Source organism: Phyllopteryx taeniolatus, chromosome 12 (assembly GCF_024500385.1).
Source record: "Phyllopteryx taeniolatus isolate TA_2022b chromosome 12, UOR_Ptae_1.2, whole genome shotgun sequence".
Taxonomy (NCBI): Eukaryota; Metazoa; Chordata; class Actinopteri; order Syngnathiformes; family Syngnathidae; genus Phyllopteryx; species Phyllopteryx taeniolatus.
The window spans coordinates 23,521,091-23,545,130 of record NC_084513.1 but is presented as its reverse complement, the minus strand read 5'-3'; the positions used below and the strand labels follow the sequence as shown (position 1 = coordinate 23,545,130).

Below are 24,040 nucleotides of genomic sequence, written 5' to 3'. Positions count from 1 at the left end.
GCTCAATCAGGTTTTGTTGCGCCCCCTGGCGGACTTGTGGCACTCTCTAAGCAGTCTGTTCGCGTCCTCTTTTCCCCCCGTTGAAGGTCTGACGGCGGCGGCGGCGGCGGCTGCCAACGCGGCCATCGCAGAGGCCATGAAGGTCAAGAAGATCAAGCTGGAGGCCATGGGCGGCTACCACGCCAACGCCAACCACCACCACGGGCCCGACGGTGAGAACGGAGACCTCAGCTCCAGCGTCGGTGAGGACGCTCACACTCATTCTCAGAAGAAACGACTGGCTTACAGTGGTTTCTTGAGATAAGAGTGACCCCACCTTTTTCAGATCCGGGCAATTTTTTTGGTTTCGCTCGCCAGTGCAAACTTCAGATATGAACGCTATACGTTTGCCGTGAACTCGACTCACGTAGAACGAAGAATGTTAGTGGCGTACGGAGAGGAATCCAGTATATGCGCAACCTACTTCCTCATTTGGCAAAAGGTTTCAAAGCACTCCCACTTCGGTCGAATGGTGACGGGGGCGGCGACTAAGCAACCGTAGAGACTTTAAACATCTACGATGTCGTTTTTTAACACAAGATGTCACCACAGAACCCCCAAAGATTACAATAGTCAATGTTTCAGCTTTGTTTCAGCGTTTACATATACCATATTTGGAAAAATAAATGATATAGATGCATAGAACACCACTGAAGACACCAGCCATAAAGAAAACAACATTTTTAGCAAGTTCGGCTTCAAACCATCATGTAATCAAACTGCTCGCTCAAAATGCTCGGTAGCGCAGCATACACAGGAAGTCAGCTATCCTGTTTTTTAGGTTTGGTCACATGACATGTGTTATTATGTATTTAAAGCTCCTATTAACCTCTACCATACTCTTAGAAACACTTTCTATACTCTTAAAACACCTTTTATAACTCTTAAACATTTTTTTTAAATTACCGCTTCCACTCAAAATCCCGCAATATAGCAAATTATGCATGATACGAATATAAAAAACAAAACAAATCTGCAACGCACTGCATCCGCGACAGGTGAACGGCGATAGACGAGGGGAAGACTGTCGTGAAAAATTGCTGTTAGCTCATTTGAGCAAAGTGTGAATCTTTTTCAGGATGGGTCTTGTTTTCCTCACCTGACATATATGAGATTGTTGTGTTGAAAGTGGGGGGAAAAAAACCCACCACTCTTGAAGGCTAAGTGAATCTGTGAACACAATTTCCCAAAGCTATCAGCCTTTTAACAAGGCCTAATTGAATTGCTGTGAGAGCATTGTTTTTTTTTCCTTCCCTCCTTTCGCAATGTGCCATTCCAATTAATTATTAGCCCTAAAATGCAGAAGGATTTTCATGATATCACACAGAAGCACTTAGTGTATTAAAGAGAACGATAATAGAGCAGATCCGCGAGCCCGTTCCGAATTATAAACCAAATGTATTCCCCGTAGCTTTGGCTGCTAAATGGAAGCTTTTGGATTCACTTACTGCGACTCCTGAATACATTTCACCGGTAACACTTGACACCGCACACGAAAACAGGATGTGTTCCCCAAGCCGATTTTAACAATGCGAAATGCATAAAGCGTGAGGTCATCGCTCCGAGAGAATGGAGTGTGTATAAAAAGAAAGACGGAAAAGAATAAGAGCGCGCGAGGTCACGGAAATAAAGATAAATGTGCACACCAACAGCAAGGCTGCGGCAATGGAGCTAATAAGAAAGTCTTTTATCTTTTTACAATTTAAATGGTAACCTTGAGCCCGGCCACGGCGCGCCGGAATCGTAATTCTCGCCGACGAAGGGCGGGAGCGGCTCTCAGGTGCGTCCGGCATTAGCTCGCGAGTGAAATATATGGCGACGACGCCTCTCGGCCCCATCCACAATCAATTGGATTCTTTTTCCTTTAATATTTACCCGCCGCGATGAGGCCCGCGTGCTCGTCTGCATGGTGATGAACAGTCTGCCGCTGGCGTTTGAAGGTGACCTGTCAGTGAGTATGGACAAATCTCTCGCTCGCAGAAATGTAGAAAATAAATCATTAGCTCGACAGGGCCGCTCTACCCGTCCCGTCCCGTCTCGTCCCTCCGTCCCCTCCCCGGCGCCAGCTTCCCCCTCATCTCGCCGCTGCTCTCGCTCACTCTCGGCGAATTTAAATCAGTTCAGATTTATGATTTGAATTAATGCTTCGTTTGGTCAAAGGAATGCTCTCGGAGACAAATGATGTTTGCTACTGAAAAGCGTCCTCATATTGATTAGCGGGTGTCGCGGCAATCTCGTGTTTATATCAAGCACTCGCCTGTGACAGGGTGGCCAGCAGGAGTTATTGCATCGCTTCTTCATCCGGCCCCACCCTTGGATTACATTTAATACCAGTAAATCCAGCAAAATATCAACTGGTGTCCTAACCTTTGAAAATGTCTAATGCTGCTTTTCCGCTCCACGCTCTCGACACGGCTCTACCCGCCACTCATGTACATTTCAAACCAAACTCTACCCTACTTACCCACCGCCTGCGGGTCCCTCCCTAACCCATCTACCAGGATATCATACCCTGACTTACTTACCAACCTCCTTACCTTACCTAGCAACTGTTCCTACATACAGTACCTAACTACCTGTCTACTAACCTATCTACCTATTTACCTAACTAATTCCCTACCTTCCTACCTATCTACCTACCCTACTGTACCTTCCTACGTGCCTGCCCTACCCTTAACTATCAAGCTAGCTACTGCACCTATCCTACATCCCTCCCTACCTACTCTATAGTACCTCCTTCCACACCTACCCTCACCTACCTACCTACAATATTTACATACGTAGCCACTTCTCTCCCAGCACTTGCTATCGTTAATCTACCTACCTACCTACCTCTTTCCCCGGCCTACCTACCTCCCTGTCTACCCTACCTACATACCTACCAGTCATCGTATCCTAGCCTACTTACCTTCATACCTTCAACCTCCTACCTAGCTACTCCACTCACCCCCCCCTACCTATCTAGCTACTTTGTCCTTCCCCTTTAAGGTAGCTAACAGTGAATCCCATTTCCCTAACAACTGACTCGACCCTACCTACTGTATATACTACTTACTCTACATGTACTCCTTAACGACAGCACCTACCTACCTATCTGCAATATCTCGGAAGCAGGTTATGTCTACATCATACGTGACCAACCGTGACGTTGATATACTGTAGTTGGACTGCACGGCAGTATTGAATTGTAAACCTCTTAGCTACCGTTGCCTCCTCTGAGTGTTTGCGTGAGGCGGCCGAAAGCCGAGCCGGCCCGTGAAGGACACTCCGTTCCGTTCGTAGACTTGGATCGGCCGTCGCTGTCTTTGTGTTGATGTAAATTGAACAGCCTAATGTTTCTCCCTCGCATTAAATATTCATCTCAATTAGAGTTTCCTGTTTGCGTCAATGTTATTAATTATAAGAAAAGGAAAAACAGCCGGTTCCACTCTGAGAGCAACTCAGCGAACATCCTGAGCGAGAGGGGAAATAGTTTTGAATGTTGGGAATATGTGACGAGAGACAAAGAAATGTTCTTTTTATGGGCGAGCATGGGGATTGCCTGTTAGGAGCAGACCTCCCAGAGCACGCTGTGGATTGTTCCTGCGCCTCTCAGGAAATGCCACAATTACAGATCACAGACCAAGCGAAACACGTGCGGCGTTGGGCCTTGAGGGGGATAAACAGCCCCCGCCGCCCTCACCAGCCCTCCTCTGCGCACTGACCCCAGCCACAACCTTCATTACTGGGAGAGAAAATACTGTCCGCTGCCCACTAACAAACACCTGCCAATTCCATGAGAAGGAATTGTTTTTTTTCTTTCTTCTCCAGCGTGGAAGGAAAATAAAGTGTTTCTCAGTCGGAGGAGTGGGAGGTAAAGATAACAATGTTCAAGCCCTCCTCCTTTATTATTTCACCAAAATCCATCCATCCGGCGCTCAGCCCCCCCACTCCCGCCCCCCGCGCCCGGCCTTCTCCTCGGCCACCGGCCGCTCGTCCGCCTCGTCGCCACGCGGCTCTAATGGAGCAGAAATCCCGCTCGTAATTAGATATGGGAATTCTGACTGTCGTCAGCCAGATGATGCCAACGACCGAATAAACACAAGTAGAGAGAAGACTGCTAAAATGCACCACGTCCTAATCGACTTCTGAGCACTGGAGACTCAGGCTGTGTCCATATACGATACTGTCCAAAACAATATTCTTGCACACAACAGGCTCCAACGAATTTCCCTCCACACTAGTGGCGTTTTACCAAAATCTCTGACCACATTAAAACGTATTTGCAGACTTCTGGTGGCACGAGAAGCTCCTGCCTCTTTCACGCAGCGGTCCTGCAAAATAGCCCGCACCAGATCTGAAATAGAAGAACAACCAAATTCTTTTTTGATACAAAACTCAGCCAAGAGGGACATTAACGCACCTGTGTGACAGCGCCATTGTCTGTTGTGACGTATGAACAAATGTTCTTAAAGCTTAATTTCGACACAGCTGGGCTGGAGAAGTGAGTGTTGGGTGTTCAACTACACACACCTGACATCTTAGTCAGCGCTGTTGAAAGATGAAAAATTCATGCTTGGGAAGACAGACACAGTAAAAAAAAACTTACATGTTTCAGCTCAGTGCTTTTTCTTGGGCTTTTTGTCTGTCCTTTGTGATACCAAAGAGGGAAGGAGTGACAACAACCATAGAACAGGAAGTGGCACTTGTTGCAAAGTGGAAAAAAAACGGTTCGTACGCGTCTCTGACCTCACTGCGCATTACAATACTGCAGATCGAGTTGGCAATAATGATTAAAACAAACAAGCCGAAAATGCTGCGTTCAATCTCGAGGCAAATGTGCTCATTTGTCTCTGTGTCATCAGTGTTACTGTTTTCGATTGACATGTTTACCCTTGTTTGACATTGAACAATGTTCAAATGTTTCCCTGTTAGTTTTGTGACAGCCACCGTTTGACCCTAGAATGGATTCATTCAAATTGCATTTTTTCCTATTGGAAAAATGAGTTCTTAATACGACCAGTGAACAAAAACAGGTTGCGTTTAACCGACTGGTTAGCACATCTTCCTCACAGTTGGAGGTTGCGGGTTCAAATCCAGCCTGGCCTGTGCGGAGTTTGCATGTTCTCCCCGTGCCTGCGTGGGGTTTCTCCGGGTATTCCAGTGTCCTCCCACATCCCAAAAACACGCATGCGTGGTAGGTTGATTGAAGACTCTAAATTGCCCGTAGGTGCGAATGGGAGTGTTTCTATGTGCCCTGCGATTGGCTGGCGACGAGATCAGGATGCACCCCGCCTCTCGCCCGAAGACAGCTGGGATAAGCTCCAGCATGCCCGCTACCCGCGTGAGGATAAGTGGTACAGAAAATGGATGGCTGTATCACCATCAGCAAAGCTTAAATGTGAATTCAAACATCCTATGATGGACACCGTTTGACCCTGGGACAGATGCATTCAATTTCCATTATTTCCTGTGGGGAAAATTGGTTGTTAATTCGCTCAGCATCCTGAAGCAGATCGCGTTCGACCTCAGCGGTTCTGCTGTATCTGCCTCCTGGTAGCACTCCGTTAGCCTACTTCCATATCCAAAGTCGCAGCCTGCTCGGTTGGCATTGCCCACATATCTGGAGTGTTGCCTGCATGCCAGTTTGGTGGGGGGGGGGGGGCGGTGGGGGAGGCAAGACAAGGAGGACGCATCGTTCTTTCCGTTCCAGGGTCATCAGGCTAATTTCTGGCAGCCCCACCCTCGTGCTTGCACGTTAGCACGCGCGCGTGTGTGTGTGCGCATGAGAAAAGGGGGGCTGTGGCCCCTGAGAGCGCTCTGTGAGGAGACCACAGCTGTACACTCCCAGCAGCTAATTGGTCCTTATCTAGCTGTCCCATTCATCTTCATTTTTTACCAATTACTGAGCATTATCTGTGTTCTCTGTTGGGTTTGGGACTTAATCCTTTTTGGTTAAGCTGACGCTACAGCTTGCAAATTTCAAATAGAAAGGATGAAGACCGAGCATAAAGGAATGGAGGGTGGGCGGGGAGGGCAGAAGTCACGCTAAAGCTAAACTAGAAAGTTCCCGTCATCCTCGGCCGCTCGATAAAGAATGACATCGTATGAAGGAGAAACGGATGAGATCAAATATCGGCGTGGATAAGTCAAGTTTGCAAACACTGCGGCCGCATTGATTGGGTTATTCTCGTTGCCGTGGCCGTTATTGACGTGTTAAAACCATATTTTCTCCTCATCGTCATGTCTGCGGTCACAGATGGAACGGCGCGTTAAGGAGAAGCGTTAATTATTTAAGGCGAGTCATTGTGTTCGGCCCGCGAACGGCACGTAGCTTAGCGAGCGCCGCTCGTCCAGAAGGTAGATCAAGACACGGCAATCTGGGGCAGTTAGCCTTAATTTTGCGAGATCAATGCATAACGGGCCCCCCTCCCGATATGGGGTCCGCGCTTGGTGACGCCGCAGAGTCGCCCAGAGCGAGCGCTAATTAGCCCAATGTTTACCGCTCTGCTGGATAGCACTTTGGATCACATCAGCCAGTCAATTTGCGTCCGAATGCTAAATAAGATATTAGGCGAGCAGTGTTTATGAATGAGCATGCGCGTATGCGACATTGTGATCTGATGGAAACGCTCGATGAGGTCTTCTTCACGATGCCCTCGACTTGACCAAACTATTATCATGGCTTCTGTTTGCGAAGAAAAGTGTGCATCAGACTCAGACAGTGACTCATTGTTGCCTTCTGGGAAGCAAATTGGCACGACAGGCATCTTGTTTTCTTAACAATTCTCCCGTAAAGAAAGACACGTAAAACTAAATAGCCTGGTTCGCGTTTCAAGTATTGCCACAAAATCAGTTTCCATTTCAACGTAACATCAGCGCAATGCTTTGATAATATAGAAGTTTCTCTTTTTAGACAAAAAAGTGTTTTTTTATGTACAGTATTTCCGGTAAGAATAAAATTTAAAACAAAAATACAAATGACTGAATACAGCTAAATAAATGTCTTAAAAATGTGATACATGACAACAACAACATTTCATGTACGCTAGATTAAAATATTCAATATAAATAAATCACCAACTATTAAGACCAAATTTAAAGAAGTGTTCAAATAAATTACATTCATTATTGTATGATTCAAATGAAGCCCACAGTGCAATGCAGAATTGGCACCTGTAAAGAGAAATGTGGGAATTGGTTTTAAAGCTTCATTTGAGGCTGATTTCAAGCCCCGGTGGCACTGCACGCGTGGTGTTGTGCGTGCCCGCAGACGAGGCCGCATGCAGCGCCGCCCGCACTTTTGACAGCGATCGCTTTGGTCACACTCTCCGCGCCGGCTGTCAGCCTCAGCTCCGCTCCTGCGATTTAATGAGTGTGTTTATGTCCTTTCTAATAATAACGCTCTCCGGGCGGAAGACACATCCGAAGCGGCTCCGACCTGCTGGCCGCTGCGGGAAGCTGCTGGTGGCTGCTCTCGGAATGTGGGCCAGCGCCCGGACGGCGCACGGTGGCGAACGCTTCCTTGTTGCTCCTGCTAGACGGAACGATGGCCCTCGGGCTGAGATCTGGTATCTACCCCCCATCTCTACTCGATCCGAACGTTAACCATTAGGGGATAAAGTGCAAGCTGACCTGATATGAGTGTCTGGGGGCAACTTCATCCATCTTCTTGTGTAGCTCTCTTGCGGGAGCCTTTTGTCGCGGGGAAGCTCTCCAGAGCGACGAGATTGTAGCCATGGGCTGAATGGAATTCATTTCATGAACAAGAGCTACTTGGTGGTGAGGGGGGGGGGGGGGGCACATTATTTGTCTGATTTATGCGTCAAAGCGCTGTTTTGCGTTGCGGCGACGGCGGCGGTAGAAGCCGTTGGAAAAGGTGCAGGAAGAGAAGGGTGGCAAGGTGTTGTCAGGTGAAGACAGCAAGACGGGCAAAGAGCTCGATGGCTCTCTCTCTTGGGTCGAGGCCCTCGCCATCTCTCCATTAGGCCGGCGAGCCTCGCGGGAGCCGGCCGAGCGATAAGTCACACGTTTTAATAGACATTTCAACAGATAAACCTGATAATCACTTCTCCTCTTTAATGAAGTTGAATGTCCTCGTTCCAATTCCTCCAGCGTCCGCCGTCGTTGAATATGCATGACGCCCGCAAAAAAAACCAAAAAAAAACAACAACAATGCTGCCACGACAACTGCAGAAATAAAATTACAGTAAGACGGGGGATTGATTAAACATTATTTCCGTTATGATGCATATCGAGCAGCGTTGGAGGGGCGGCTGCGAAAAAAGTTGACGATGCGAGTGTTTGTTTTAGGAATGGACTCACACTAGACTGTTGTGCTAAACTTTTTCTTTTTAAACTGCAATCCACACAAATCAAATCTGTGATCCATAAAATGCAAAGAAATGCGCCTGATGTGTATTCCTGTCACGATGTCATGTATGCGTTACATACTGTATTACACTTCTACTTAATGTCGCCAAAAAAAAGCACGGAGAGGCGATTCGTCAGTTTGCAATCGAACCGCCATCGCCGTCTCCATTGAGGCTTTGCAATTACAATGGATGCAAAAAATAATTATGCCCATGATATTTGCATTGAAAATATATATATATTTGGGTCTCTGCCGTAGGAACGGACCTCCATCATAAACCCAGGACCCTCACGAACGACGTTTTCTGCTTTCTGCTACTTTGTTTAAGTATTTCAATTTAAGTCCCATCCTGGAGCGATCCAACCCGAGGATAGTCAAAACTGCAACCTGACTCGCACAATCCTTTCTGAAACTTACAAAGAAATACACTGCCAAGAATACGTCTGTCACTACTTTGATTTTGATCTCAATAACGAATAGTTGATATCAAATGGATAAATCCAGTGCCCAATGAAAAGTGAATGCCACGTCGGCCTAACTTAACACCATTGGTAATTAACTACCAAAAAGACTTCAGATGGAGGAACTCTTTACCCCAAATATGTTACATGAAAAACTGAAATGAATATTAGGCATGTTATTCTTTTTTTCTTTAACGTGTCAAATTCTGGCTGTTTACAAGCAAAAAAATGTTTTAGTGGTTGAATGTTATGCTCGATTCATTTCTTCTGCTAAAATGTGCGTGTAAAAAGGTGAATCCAGTTTGAAATTCTTCCTTCCTGTTCAAAATGGTCAAACGTTGAGCGCTCACTGGAATTGAAAGAGTCCACATTAAAGCACTTGTTGTTTTTGATGAAACTAGGTCTAATACAGTTGTTAAGCATATGTTGATGTTCGAGCAATATGTCATATATCGTGGGAAGTTTGGCCTTCAAGGAGTTTAGTGTTTTAGTGACGGTCATGAGCCGAAAAGGTTTGGGAATTATGCTTTACTGAAATTTGTTGGGAATGATTAAGACCCTGACATTCTCAATGTGCACAATCTGGAAATGTTTGTCAAATTGGGGATGCAGGATGTGCTCTTCTATTTTGTTGTAAGGAAGAATGGCTGGCAGTTTTGGCAGCCAATTGTGTTTTTGCTCGAGGTCGTCGTGTCGCCGTAATCGCCGTATCGTCATTACATTTGCGTGTGGCGTAATGTTACTCTGGCGTGCTAATGTTCCCTGCTAAGCACGGGCGCGTCCGTGATTTCACAGCGCAAATGAGTCGCCACGTTTACTTTGTAAACTGCTTTACATGGCCAACGCAATCACGCTCGGCATTATAGCCCGGAAACCTGCGAATCGCTGCCGAAAGGTTGAATGTCGTTTATTGCGCGTATCACATTTACACCAAGTGACATTGTCTTTTCAAATTGTGTTGATCTCTTCACTTGGCAAAGGTCAGCCCCTTGCGCCGCTAAATTCGAGCTGACAGAGAAGAAGAGTGAGGAGGGGCGGGGAGGCGTCGGACAGCGGCGCGGACGCATCGCCCCCGCATCGTGGCTCTCCAAATTAATCTATCCAATTAATGAAGAATGAGCTTTAATGTTTATGACGCCTGACAACTCGACTGGTCAGTTTTGTTTTTCTTTTCCTTTATTATTTGTGCACGTCGACTAACTGCAGGAGACGATCAGACCGCATTTACACTGGAGGTCCCCGATTTCACACTGCAGGGCAAGATGCCCAATCCGGATTTTGCGTGAAATCCGATGTTTTAAATGTAGTCTTTCACATTACAAAAAGAAAGGCGGTTTCTACGCTGGACGGAATGCGTTCGTGACGTCACATTGCGCATGTCCACAAACTCGAACAAATGACGCGTTTGTGGCAGTTTGAATGATTTTGTGCAACCACAGACAACATTTTCTTCTCTTTTTGCCACTGACTGACATTTGTGGCATGTTTGTTTTGTCGAACAATTGCGACATTTGTTGCCTTTTGATGACGTATAGGTCGGATACATATCTGATATATTGATATCCACATATGAAAGAGTGGATATGAAAAACTTTGAATCGTACTATTTACATTAACATGAAAAAGCCAAGCAAAAAAATTGGAATCGACCTGCAGTGTGATCGTAACCCGAGTGCCTATATTTACTATTTACGAATCTGATATTACTGTGTTTACATTTACTAAAGTGTTAACATTGACATTTGACACTAATAAATCCTAAAAATATCAACCATAACACGCATTTGCTGCATTACGCGCACGTAGTGTTTATTCGCTGTACGTTTGTGGTTTGGGAAGTCGCGTGGCTTTTTACATCGTCGAACGACGTATTTGGATCTTGTCAGGCTCGCGGTGACGATACATCCAATCTGTCTGTCTGTCTGTCTGTCTTTATGTTGCAGTGACCCTCATTCGAATTGGGCCACGTGGGAGAAAAATCTCGTAATTGTGCAATTTGAGTAATAGATTCCTCAACTACACTCCAATTAGATTTTTACCTCAACGTTGCAAACTGTGAGATGTCTCACTGATTTCCATTGTTACTTTGACAGTGACAATCAAGTTATGTTTTATTCGAGTCCACGGGTGTCAAACTCAAGGCCCGGGGGCCAAATCTGGCCCGCCAAGTCATTTCATGTGGCCCGCGAAAGCAAATCATCTGTGTCAACTTCCATGATTATTGCTCAAATTCTCATAAAATAATAACAATAAATAGTAGCGTTGAGACATTGCAAGCATTTTCTGTTTATGATAACTTGAACAATATTTGAACAAATTCTGATTTCAAAACTAGCTTATCCATCAATTTGTTGTGTGTATGTAATAATATTATGAGGTGACTAAACATTTATATGGTTTCACAGTCATCGGCCCTCTGAGGGAAACCGTGACAACAATGTGGCCCGCGGCAAAAAGGAGTTGGACACACCTGTTCTAGTCTATTCTATTCGAGATTCCACCCAAAAAAAGTGATCTGCGGGTCGGCTTCAGGCTGAACAGAGATCACCGCGGCACATCGCGGTTAATATTACAAGTACAACAACAAGGAGAAAATGGAATAATAACAAACAATATTCAGATTTTAATCCTGCTACAGTTCAGTGGCAATGCAGCAATGTGAGGAAATAAACGCAGTGAACAAACTAAAGGATCTATCAGTATTGAGCATTACATCATTTCGGGAAACCACTATTTCTTTCAGGGGGGCTGAAGATCGGTTTTAGTTGGGCTAAGACAATAAAACTCATAAACCATAAACCATAAACACATCCTACCGAATAATGTTGTGGGGGGCTTGAGAAGTTTTTAGGTAGGCTGAAAATATCTCCAGATGTTTTTGTGTTTTTTTTTTTTTTTTGTGTGGTTTTTTTTTTTTCCACAACCAAACTATGACCAAAAATCCTGTTCTGGAATTTAAAAAAACATATATATTTAAAAAAACTAAAGCAAACAGCAAATTTGGAGATTCAAATTGTCAGACGCTATGCAACATTTAACAGCTGGCAGTTTGTTTCGATACTGTTGGCACTGTAAAGCCGACCTCACGTCACATCATGGTGAAGCAGTAATGCTAATTTGTGTAATTAAAAACGAGCTAGCCACGTGATAACCACGTGAAACCCGAGCCGCCGTCCACCCCTCGGCGCCCATTGTCCTGCCCGCGCGATATGACAGCCGAGTGGGCCGTGATTGATAACGCTCGTCGATATATTTCATTTGGGGAGCCTTAGTCAAATGACAACGGCTTGTCATTGACTGAAAGCAATCTTTTTAAAAGGGGGGAGCCTTTGCTAAGTATCAGATGAAAATGATTCCTCTGTCTGCTTGGGTGTCACTGTCTGCTGGAGTTTTATTGATTGGCCTTGAATATATTGCAGCCGCTGCAGTAACAGCTGCTGCTAATATCTGCGCTCTGCTTACACTCTGCACTCCTGTCCGCGGCACTCTGCACGCCATTGTCGCTTATCGCCGGCTCTCTTTCACCCCCCATCCCCCTCCGACGCGGCTAATTTATCAGGAGTGACGTGACGCAAATATAAAAGCGGGACCCCAAATTAGAGGAGCCGTTTGTCCCGGGAACCTCTTTTGCCATCCGAGCCTGAAGACGCTAACCGGAGCCGCCATTGTCTCCTGCGCTCTGTGTTATGGCGCACCGCCAAGCTGGCGTTGCCTGGTAAAGGTCATTTACTGTAATGAGATTTGCCACATGCAAGCATATGGCTTGATTATGGAGCCCTGTTCGTTAACATTTGCAGCAAAGAGCCAGAGAACATAGCTCAAACGCGTTTGAAGGCGTGTGAAAGTGTTTTGCATGTTTTTTCTTTAGAAAAGAGTTTTTGCACCATAACAAATCTTTTTCCAGAACATGAATGATCAGAATCACAAGGGTTATCCAGAGAAACGAGAAAAGTTGAATTGAAATAAATTCCTTTAGCCAGTTATTCCTTCCACACGAAGCAGTGGGAAAAACAAAGCAACGGGAAATTATGAGAAAAGTCCGCAACATGCCCGGTCACGCATGTTCGAAATGCGTGGCCACTCAGTGGAGACCGTCATTTTATTGATAACGACTCTCTGTACTTTTGTGCTTATGGTGTAAATGGATATTTTGCAACACAGTGGACACCTGCTTACTTGCGTTTAAAAAACAACACACATTGACAGTTCATCCTCGCGTATTCAAGAATTCTGTGGGTTGGAAAAAAAAAGAAGAAAAAAATCATTTTTCATGGGAGTCAATTATCCACGTATTTTCACTATTCGGCCCGGTCCGTATCCACTGTAGCGGCTCCTCTGCTGTCGTACGAGAGCAGCTCCAACGAAGGGAGCCAAATTCCTTGTGTGTTTTAACATTCTGTACATTACCAGTTGAACATAACATACAACAAAGATGATTCTAATAACCGCCACCTTGCACAAAACAAAACCCACAGACAAACATTCACTCTGACATTCACCCTGTCACCGAGAGGGAAATGAACCCACGTTGCCTGGACTGAAGTCAGCTAAGTAAACCACCACACTCTCACTTTGATCAACATTTCCACCTAGAGACAAAAAAAAAAGGCGGTCAATAAACGTCTGTTAACATTTCCAGCGAGCAGCCAGACAGACAACTGAAACGCGCTGGAAGGCCAAAACGTGTTTTGCATTTCCTACTCAAAGATAGGAAGAACTTTTTTTTTTTTCTCTCTGTCACATAGATGATGGATCTTTCCATTTCCCCTTTAAAGAATGGATGCCATTAGCATGCCGGGATTTTAAATGATCCCATAAAAGTTAGCCCAATACACTTAAAGGACAAACACCTCTGTCTGGCTGATAATTTCGACCACATGTTTCACTCCAGCTCCTTTCCGGAGGAAAGCAATTATTCTATAGCTCGTCAAAGCAGAAATGTTTTCTTTCTTATCACGTACCTGCGTTCGCACGCGTTGTTCGAAAACGCTGCAATTCACTCGGTTGAACTCGGGATGGGCATTTGACTGAATTTCTTTGATCAACTAACAGTCAGTCAACTGTTTTTTTAAGTGTTATTTTTAATGGGATGGGAAAAGCTCTTTGAACGTTCTGAACTCCTGTGTCCATGTCAGTGTCATATTGAGCAGAATAATGCTGAAATAGCGTAAATATCGCTAATGTCATCCGGGCTTCTTTAGACAGCAAGCTAGCTGCGAGGGTATCAGTAGCGCCTCTGCTGTTTGCAGCCAAGTGGCGCTTTACATTTTGTCAAATTGCTTCGAGACGCCATCAATCAACCATCAAGTCCACACAATTGACTGCATTCCATGAAATAACCTTAGCGCAACAATACGATAACTACAAATAGCTAGCTGACACAATAGTTTCTTTTAAAATGGAGGACTAAATAAACTGTAATGATAATATAATCTATAATAATAAACCATTTTATTAATACAAAAGATCCTTTCCAAAACGGTGTAGCCCGCCTCCCGCCCGAAGATAGCTGGGTTAGGTTCCAGCAGTCCGCGAGCCGCGTGAGGATGAGTGGTAAAGAAAATGGATGGATGTATACATGCACAAGTTAGTTTACTCTGTTGCCGTGCTCTGGACGCTGCTGTATTATACTGCACTGTCTCCACTTTGCTGCAGCGCCCTGTTTTTCTTCCTTTCTCCTGTCGGAAGAAAATACGGGAGACGCCAGTGTCGTGCTCATCCGTTGCAGTTGTTACTGAAGCAATTTTCAAGTGGAAAACCGACCACCCCGATTCATTTTCTGTAGTAGTAAATTCATGTCTGTCCGCTGTGTTATCATTAACATATACAATGCCATGAAAAAGTATTGGCCCCCTTCTCAAATTCTTATATTTGTGCATACTTTCCCCACTTTGTTTAAGATCATCAAACAAATGTAAATGTCAAACAAATATAACCCAAGTGAACTTAAAATGCTGTGTTTAAATGGTGATTTCAGAATCGGAATCATCTTTATTTTGCCAAATATGTCCAAAAAACACACAAGGAACTTTTCAGTCAATTGACAGAGAACAGTCACTGAGCAATAAAGGGTTGCTAGCTATCTGGTAATGCCGGTACAATTTTGTATTTATTTATTTTGACAATTGTGCAAAAAGATGCAGAGTCCTCTCGCACTTAGAGCAGTTTGGATGACTAATATAGCAATAGTCGGGTGCAATGACCGTTGTGCAAATGGCGCAGAAACTTCAATGAATGTATGCAGTCTAAAGTGACGAGTAGCGCGATAATCTGGGACAATGTCGATTGTGCAAATGTTGCAGATACTCCTCACTCAGCGTGCAAGTGGTGCAGATGCTACTCAGGCACATGAGTGGCCAGTATTGGTCAACAACAGATATGCAAATAGTGCAGCGTGGCGAGCCTACCACAGTTAGTGCGCGAGTAATGTATAATTGGCCCAACAGAAATGTGACAACAAACTCAGACAAAAGCAATTGGCAGCATGTTGCAATGGAATTGTAAGTTAGCTGTTTAAGAAGTTGATGGCAAGAGGGAAGAAGCTGTTGGAATGTCTACTCGTTTTAGTTTGCATTGTTTGGTAGCGCCTACCTGAGGGAAGGAGCTGGAAGACTTGGTGACCAGTATGTGGAGGGTCCAAGAGGATTTTGCACACTCTTGTCTTAGTTCTGCAAGTCCTCAAGGGTGGGTAGGGGGGTACCCAAAATCTTTTCAGCAGTTTGGATTGTCCGTTGCAGTCGAAGTTTGTCCTTTTTTGGACCAGACTTTGATGGAAGAACACAGGACTGACTCGATGACCACTGTGTAGAACTGCCTCAGCAGCTCCCGTGGCAGGCCGTGCTTCCTCAGAAGTCGCAGGAAGTACATCCTCTGCTGGGCCTTTTTGAGGATGGAGTTGATGTTTATCGCCCACTTCCGGCCCCTAAACCTAAGAACTGGTTGGGCCATCCTCAGCAGCAACAACTGAAATCAAACATTTTCTAGAACTTGAACTGAGTCTTTCACATCTCTGGGGCGATATTTTGGCCTACTCTTCCTTGCAGAATTGTTTGAATTCAGCAAAAATGGATGGTTTTCGAGCATGAACGGCCTTTTTAAGGTCACGCCGCTGCATTTCAATCGGATTCAAGTCTGGACTTTGACTTGGCCACTCCAAAACGTTTTTCTTTAAGCCATTCAGAAGTTGCCTTACTGGTGTGTTTTGAAACGTTATCCTGCTGCAGTACCCAAGTGCGCTTCACCTTGAGGTCACAAACTGATGGCTGAATATTCTCATTCAGGATTTTCTGTGAAAGAGCAGAATTCATGGTTCCATCAATCACCACAAGTTGTCCAGGTCCTCAAGGAGCAAAGCAGCCCAACACCATCACACTACCACCACCATGTTTGACTGTTCGTATGATGTTCTTTCTCTGAAATGCTGTGCTATATTTTCGCCAGCTGTAACGAAACACACACAATCCAAAAAGCTCAACTTTCATCTCGTCAGTCCATATAATATTCTCCCAAAAGTCTTGGGAATCATTCAGATGTTTTTTTTTTTGCACAAGTAAGACAAGCCTTTACGTTCTGTTTGGTCAGTAGTGGTCTTCGCCTTGGAACCATTTTTGCCCAGTCTCGTCCTTATTGTTGTGTTGTGTTGTGTTCAGGCATCTCGCAGCTCACCGGCAATGGCCCAAAATACATATGCACAATATGTATACATACACAGCAATACGCTACACAGGTACAACTCGATACATTCCAATTGTGTCATAAGCTTAATATTGTCATATAGTCAACTCATATTATAGAGATGCACTACACAATATTTCAATATTTTTTGTTTAAATATATATGTATAATATTGATGATTATAGCTTATAGTAAATGAAAACCCAAAAGTCACCATCTCTGGAAACTAGAATACGATGTAACGAACAATGAAAATGATTTTAATCAAGAAATTAGGCAGAGATTTACCCTCTGAATGTATTTTCCCAAGTTTTTCATCAATCTTTAAAATGTAAGAGAACTGAAATAAATGGACTTTTCTACCATATTCAAATTTATGGAGATAAATATATATATATTTATATTAGACAGGCGCCCAGTAAGCAATAACCACTAACCAACCCATGTGTCGATGTTTGGTTAATACTTGATGTATGTCAGTAAGTTTCAGCGCTACATTTCTAAGTAATGCTTACCACTAGGTCACCGACCTGCACGTGTTACCAAAATGTTTAACACAATTGTACAGATAAAAGTGCCGGAAAGCCTGGAAATTTCATCGGCATTTGAACAGGAAAGATCGTGGAGATTCTTTCAGCCTGTTGATGCACCTCACCTTGATTTGTCTCCATCTGGCCTGCGGAATTCAAAAGCATATTGTTCGCATGTGTTTCATGTCGGGTCGTCTCTGCGTGCACCTATAGCGCGTTATCTGAGGTTTCGCGTTTACGTCGTCTCCGCGGAATCCGTTCCCTCGTGTGTGTGCGCGCAGGAGGTACTTAACAAAGGCAACATGTTTGCTTTATGATCGACATTAAGTGCGTCAACGCAAAATGTTTTTTGTTCGCGCTGCGTTCAATGACACCGTGGGGCTGTGGGTGGCTACATCAAAGCCGGATACCTTCCTCCCAACTTTAATGAGAACCAGGACTCGCCCGCTTGGACTCGACCTGTCCAGATGGCGTGCGTGTGCGTCTGTGCGTATTGTAAGCGCTGCGCGTGGTAGCGCAACTCCAGACAACACAACACAACACATTTATGGAGGTTCTCCACGTTTGATGTCCGCCAGGCTTCCAAAAACCACGGCAATTTTTTTCAACAGTTCTAATAAAGATGAAGAGCTGATTAGTGCTACAGACCGCCAAAGGTCCCGCGATTCATTTCCTCTCAGGGCTGCGCAAATGCTTGATATGACCACAACAAAGGTGGCCGTTCCTTACCTTTGTTGCCAGAATACGACATGGGGGCATTTTTATAAGCTCACTGAAACGAGTTTACGCGCTTCAGGAGAGAGCGTGAAGGGGCTTCTGGGAAATTCGTCTGAAATCATACAGCACTATATAAAATAGGCAAGTCTGTCAGCTTTTTGTGTGTGTGTGTGTGTGTGTGTTAAACATTATTCATTGCAGTCACTAATTAATCATGAAAGAGTGTTCAGTCAACTATTTTGCAGAAACAGGTCCATAAATGTTGACATCTTAGAAATACGTTTTTCATATTTTTTTTCCAACCAGTTAAGTGAAAAAAAAAGTGACGGAAAAAGCGTCTCAACAGGAAAAGAACAAAACAAAAAGCTTAGCGGTGGAGCACGTCGGCCCTTTTGTCCTGTCCAATTGAAATCAAACTCAAAGGATAACCACCGGGAATGTTTGTCGAGGATGCGTTGTTCCGACGCTCCAAACAAAGACAGATCGGCTTTAAACAAGACATTTAATTAGCGCCGGATCCTGAGCTCGGGCGGCGCCAACCAATTAGACATTCCTCAGGCGTGCGCAGGTCCTTTTTCACAGATCCTCTCCGGCGCTGTCTCTTACAGTACATCTCCCGCCGTCCAGTTAAGGGAAGGTAAATAGCCCAAGACAGACAGCTTCATTAACAAGCGTCTGAAAAGCGTCGGGGCGGATTGTCGCTTAAATAGTACGCCGTTACCGTAGGCCCGCCCGGCGACCTCTGATCAATTACAGCTGACATTATTGTTCGTCGGGAAGCTTTTTTTCCCCTTTTGTTCCTCGGAGAACGAGATCAGGCTTGAGCTTTGGCTGCAAATGCAATCTCCCCCTTCTCTCTTTGTGCTTCCTTGGCTCCACAAACAATAAATCATTCCACTGAAGAGATAATAAAGTGCCAAGTAGGATCTAGTTTAATATTTGTCAGGAGACATCTGCCTGTGACACAGTTAAAACTGTTCGAGGCCTCCGCTTTTTCTTGTTCTCTTAAGTTCACCGATAAAAAGGCAAACTTCCTGTTGAGATGAAGATTGACGGTGGCGAGTTATCATTTCAGTCCACCACAGAGACAATCATTAATCATTTTAAAACGTTCCATCATTTGTTTACACCATGCCATTTGAGTTTGGCTTAACAAGCTCTTGACACCGGAAAACACATTGTCACCGAGGGCTGTTTTAACGCGCTGGCTTCGTCCTGGCCGATTCCGATCTTTTGCTTAGCCAGGCGAGAGCGTAACAGCTGAGCTGTTTGTGTCGCCACGAAGTGATTTGTCGTTTTAATGACAGCGCATCGGAGCTCACCTTTGCGGCTCCCTCAGGCTCACTTCCGCTAAATAAACGCTTTGTTGACGTGCGGCGGGAATTCGCCTCTTCATCACTTCTTCACTTCTGGCTTGGGAATCCCAATAGCAATCAACACGGCAAGAATTTAGTCGGGTACGAATATACATCTGGCAAAGCCATTTCGCCATGATGAGAAAGTTAAGGTGGGTTTTTGTGAAATGTCATCCGCTTACCGTTTTGCAGAAAAACCGACTGAATTGTCATGACAACAGACTTTAAAAGTCGCATTTACTTCCTGTACACCAAGCAGTCCGCGTCCAACGGTACGCTTTGCATGAATTTAGAAATGTTTTATTTTGTGACTATATGTATGGAATTTCAACATCCAGAAAACACATGTACATGAAAATTACTTGATTTTGCAATTATCAGGGGGCAGCACAGCTGGGCCGTGGTTTTGCACATATGCCTCACAGTTTTGTGGTTCGGGTTGGAATCCCCGCTCCAGCCTCACTGTGTGAACTTTGCATGTCCTCTTCATACTTGCGTATTTTTTCCTTCCGCGTTTCAAAAACATGCATGTTTTGCATGGAAGACTCTAAATTGTCCATAGGTGTGAATGTCGGCGGAATGATTGTTGAGTTCTACTCACCCGACAGAAGTATCTGCGAAGTGGGACAGTCAGATATTGTGTCAACAGTGTCAAATGCTTACAGCACTGACGTGAACGGTATTACTACTGTATATCCACCCGACTAATTGCTTGTGGTTCTGTTGGTTTTTGGCTCTGTAGCGAGTCTGACAGGCAGATGGTTTTTAGATGTTGCTATTTGTTTTATGTTCCTTTAACAAGGAAAAATAAGCTACGTTCATAATCACCAAGACTCTTAATGTTGATCACAATCTGTTTGGGACCCCGGTTGGCCTCCGATTTGTCCGTACTGTGAGACCATTTTTCCCGTGGCAAATTATGGAAATCGAAATAAGCCGTTCAAGGGACTGTCACGACCAGAGCTTTTAAGTGAGCTTGCAACACGAGTTACCGACAGACAAGGGTAAAAGAAAGTTCACCACGCTTCATAATAATCATAATATGATTGACCTTGTTGCAAGTTTTCTGGTCGAAATTTTGCCAAGTCTGCCACTTTGCTCAAACAAACCAGTCTCCCCCTCACCCGGATCCTTTCGGTCTGGAACAAAATGAAGTGGGCGCATTCCCCTGCCCTCCAAAAGCCACTTTAGGACGACGGGGACATGAAAGTTGCCGGCGGGGCAGCCACCGAAAGCAACAGCGATAACGGCGACGCAGGCTTTGGCCTCAAGGACAAGTGGCGGCGCCTTCTCTGTATTTTTGGAAAGGGAGGACGCGTTTGGCCCTGGGTGTAATACATCCTAACTGAGAGGCCCTCGAGGAGCCTCCAATGGCTGATGGGTTGCCAAGACCTTCTCCTTGTTGTCCTACGTTAAGCACCGCCGTTTCTTTGTTTTGTTTTGTTTTTTGTTTTAATTGAGCTTTGCCTGCCGAGCGGTAATTGATTCAGTCCGAGCGACGAGACAAGGTGCTCGCTTTAATCCTTTATTTTGTTTGGGAATACTCTCCGCCGAGGCACCTTTCTTATGGAAATCAATGGTTGCTTTTGGAAAAAGGAGCCCTTTCATTTTCAAGCAGTGTCCTTCTCTTTCGAGTTGTCGCCATGCAGATCTCCTTGCCCTTTAGCCACTGATGTTTTGTCAGAGTTGTTTTTTTTTTTTTTTTGCAGATCAGCTTTTTTTTTTTATTACCTTGAACCCTTCTGCCAAGTGAGAGGGAAGGAGAGAGAGAGAGACAAAAATTCAACAACAACAAAAAAGCTCAATCAGTATCCGAGTGTCTATGAGGTTGTCTTTAAAGCGGGCGGCGCAGGAACGAGACCAAACCGTTCGCAGTCGCGTTGGATCCTCGGCCGTTCAAAGTCCCGTCGAGCCGAGCGGGGACGGACGAGAGGAAGGGCGGGGGGACGCCTAACTTTGACCTTCTGAAAGTTGCCCTCTCTTCATGAAAGAAGCGTGGCGCACTGCTCACCACGAACCCCCGCGGAATCTTTATTATTCCGCTCTCTTTTCTGTTTAAACATCATCAATTTCCCCCAATTAAGCGTCCGTTGGCGGACTGCAATTGAATAATTTAAAAGATATGTCTGCCGCCGGAATGGAATAATATGTGCATCTATATTTATATATGAAAGGGACTGAAACGCCTTCATTATGCCGACTGATAGGCTGATATAATTAACCTTAGTCGCGTTTGTCATTAACGCGCTTAACTAATCATGGCGGCTTTTTGCTGCCGTTTTTATATTTAAATATTGAGATAATTTCCATGATATTCCCATATTTTTCATTCATCAGGGAATAATTGATTCCTTTTTATTGCTGTGTAAACTTGAGTGTGTGAACTACTGTGCGGATAGTTTTTATCCCCCATTTTCTTTATGATTATTGCGTTCCTTCTCTATTATTAACGCGTAATAAAACATTGATGTCTATTATGTTAACATGGAGAATTATTCAATTGCCTCAGTTAAAGTGTTATTGGACTTTATAAGGGGTATTTCAGGGGCGGGAATTGCAGAATGAATAGCATGGGGAAATATATCTTGGATTGCGTTGCGGAAGTTGAGTAACCGACGACCTGGTCTTCACGTGGTGGCAGGCCTGGAACTCCCGTTCATGATGATGCCCCACCCGCTGATCCCCGTCAGTCTTCCGCCGGCTTCCGTCACCATGGCGATGAGCCAGATGAACCACCTCAGCACCATCGCCAACATGGCCGCCGCCGCGCAGGGCCAGAGCCTGCCCTCGAGAATGGTCACGTCTGTCATCAAGGTAACGTTTCCTCCTTTTACGTTCGCTTTCTTTGCTTATGTAACACTTTTTATCGTATTTTGCTCAACGCTTTAGCAGTTGTTCCTTCAAATAGCCATCCTCATTTGACAAAAATGTGTTACCCTCGCAAAAAGGACTGTCAAAACGTAGATGAACCACTTAAGCTTGAAATATATATATTAAATATAAACTACATGTTGATTATTGCAACCCGTTGTTACTCTATTAGTTTTAGAACGCAGAGTACGATCTTCTATAACTATAGCAGCGTGCAATTATCACGTCAGTAGCAAAGCACGCTTGCTGCATGCTTTGAATGGGGGAAGCGTAGCACCACCTGGTCCACGGATATAAAATAGACAATTGAAAGTTACTTGTCCCAAATGAAATCTTAACATAAAGCATCCCTCGTGTGCCCGCCACGGCGCAGACCGCCCTGTTTTAAATACGTCCGGCTGCGCGCGTCCGCGAGACTCTGCAATTATCTTCAAACATGTACAGGTATAATGTAATGTGTTTAAAAAGACATTTCGGAATGCATTGACAGGCTGTTTTATGACAACTGCTAATGAATATATTTATTTTAGGGCTGTGTGTTGTCACTGCAGGGTTTGCAGGAGCGCATGCAGGACAGTCCGTCCCCCGCCCCGTCTTTAGAGGACCACCGGAGGCCCGGCAGCCACCCGTCGTCTCACCGTAGCAGCAGCGTGTCCAGCTCGCCCGCCCGCACGGAAAGCTCCCTGGACAGGATACGTACGTGGACTCGCGGCTCACCGTCGCGTTCGTCAAAGTCGTCCTCACGTCCGCCCGCAACCTTGTCGTCCGCAGCGCCGCACCACAACGGCCTGTCGGTGAACCAAGCCCTGCTCGGCTTGTCCCCCAACATCCCGCCCGGACCTAAAGAGGGAGACCTGGCCCACGACATGAGCCACGAAGGCAAGAGGATGCATGCAGAAAAAGGTCAGTGGGGTTTTATTCTTCAATACACGGGACCCCCGCAGATTCACCCATTCATTCTTTTTTTTTCCCCCATTTTTGTTTCCATTTTTATTATTATTTGTTATTGTTTTAATTTATATTTTTTAATGGGGCTTAACTAACCCGAAAACGCTTGTTGCCAGTTTATCCAGACTTATTCAAGATTTTTTTTTTTTTTTTTTTTACAACGAAATTTATAATGGCCATCAATTATCCCCAGATTTTTGCTATTCGCGGTCTGTCGCAGCCTGGCCCTTATCGCCCGCCAATCTCGGCGAGCCATTGTATTTCATTGATTAAATTGAATCATTAAAAAGGATTCAAATGAATGTGAATTAGTTGCACACAGACATGTAAACGGAGCATATCAGAGTCTAGGGCCGCACGATATATTGTTTGAGCATCGTTATTGTGATGTACGTGTGTGTGCAATTGTCACATCGCATGTACTTATTATGCAGTGAATCAACTGCAATATTAAAAAAGACCAGCAGAGGGATCTGTTTGGAGATGCAAATAAGTTTAGCGTCGACGTTACGGTGAATTATAACCCTTCAAACAACACACGGAGGATCCCAGCTTCTTCCGTACTCCTTGTATGATAACTAGAAATGAGGACACAGGAAACGGTGCACACCAGCTGCGTTTCCTGTATCACTCTTCAGAATGAAACTAAGTTCGCGGCCCAACAGATTAGCACATTTGGGGGACAGCGGTGAAGAGCTAAAAGAGAAATGTGTACTATCCCCTGTCTCCTGCAGATTGTAATATTTCCACAAGGGGCTTTTGTTTGCTCAACTGCAGATGGGTGGAGGCGTCCTGCGTAAGTAACTGTATTGAAATTTCCAACAAAAATGGAACCGATAAGTAGCCTTCAGAACATAAACATGGATGCGCACAACATTGTGGAGCGATCACGTCAAAGTCTGGTGGCCTGCATTAAGCATACAGATCAATTCACAACATAATTAAAATAATGAAATTCTTTTCTCCACACCTTAATTTGCTCGGTGCTTCTGTTTTGGCTTGCAACGAATCAATTGAGAAAGTTTCTATTTGAGTAGGGGCCGCTATTTGAGGCGAAACAGTATACGCAAGAACCGCCTCCGACTAATTGCT

The 24,040-nt window shown here is 44.8% G+C and overlaps 1 protein-coding gene across 6 annotated transcripts in view; it reads left to right on the top strand.

The window, feature by feature from the left end:
- The window catches only part of dachd (dachshund d), a 140,319-nt gene that overhangs the window by 82,551 nt on the left and 33,728 nt on the right, over positions 1 to 24,040 (top strand). For 2 of the 6 annotated variants that reach the window (XM_061791874.1, XM_061791877.1), the window contains exons 3-6: positions 87 to 242; positions 21,771 to 21,943; positions 22,552 to 22,696; positions 22,772 to 22,903. In XM_061791874.1, coding sequence (XP_061647858.1) covers positions 87 to 242; positions 21,771 to 21,943; positions 22,552 to 22,696; positions 22,772 to 22,903 — 606 coding nt within the window. Of the gene's footprint in view, positions 1 to 86; positions 243 to 21,770; positions 21,944 to 22,530; positions 22,697 to 22,771; positions 22,904 to 24,040 lie in introns of all 6 variants that reach the window. The other 4 variants (XM_061791873.1, XM_061791876.1, XM_061791875.1 and 1 more) reach the window with 3 other exon arrangements.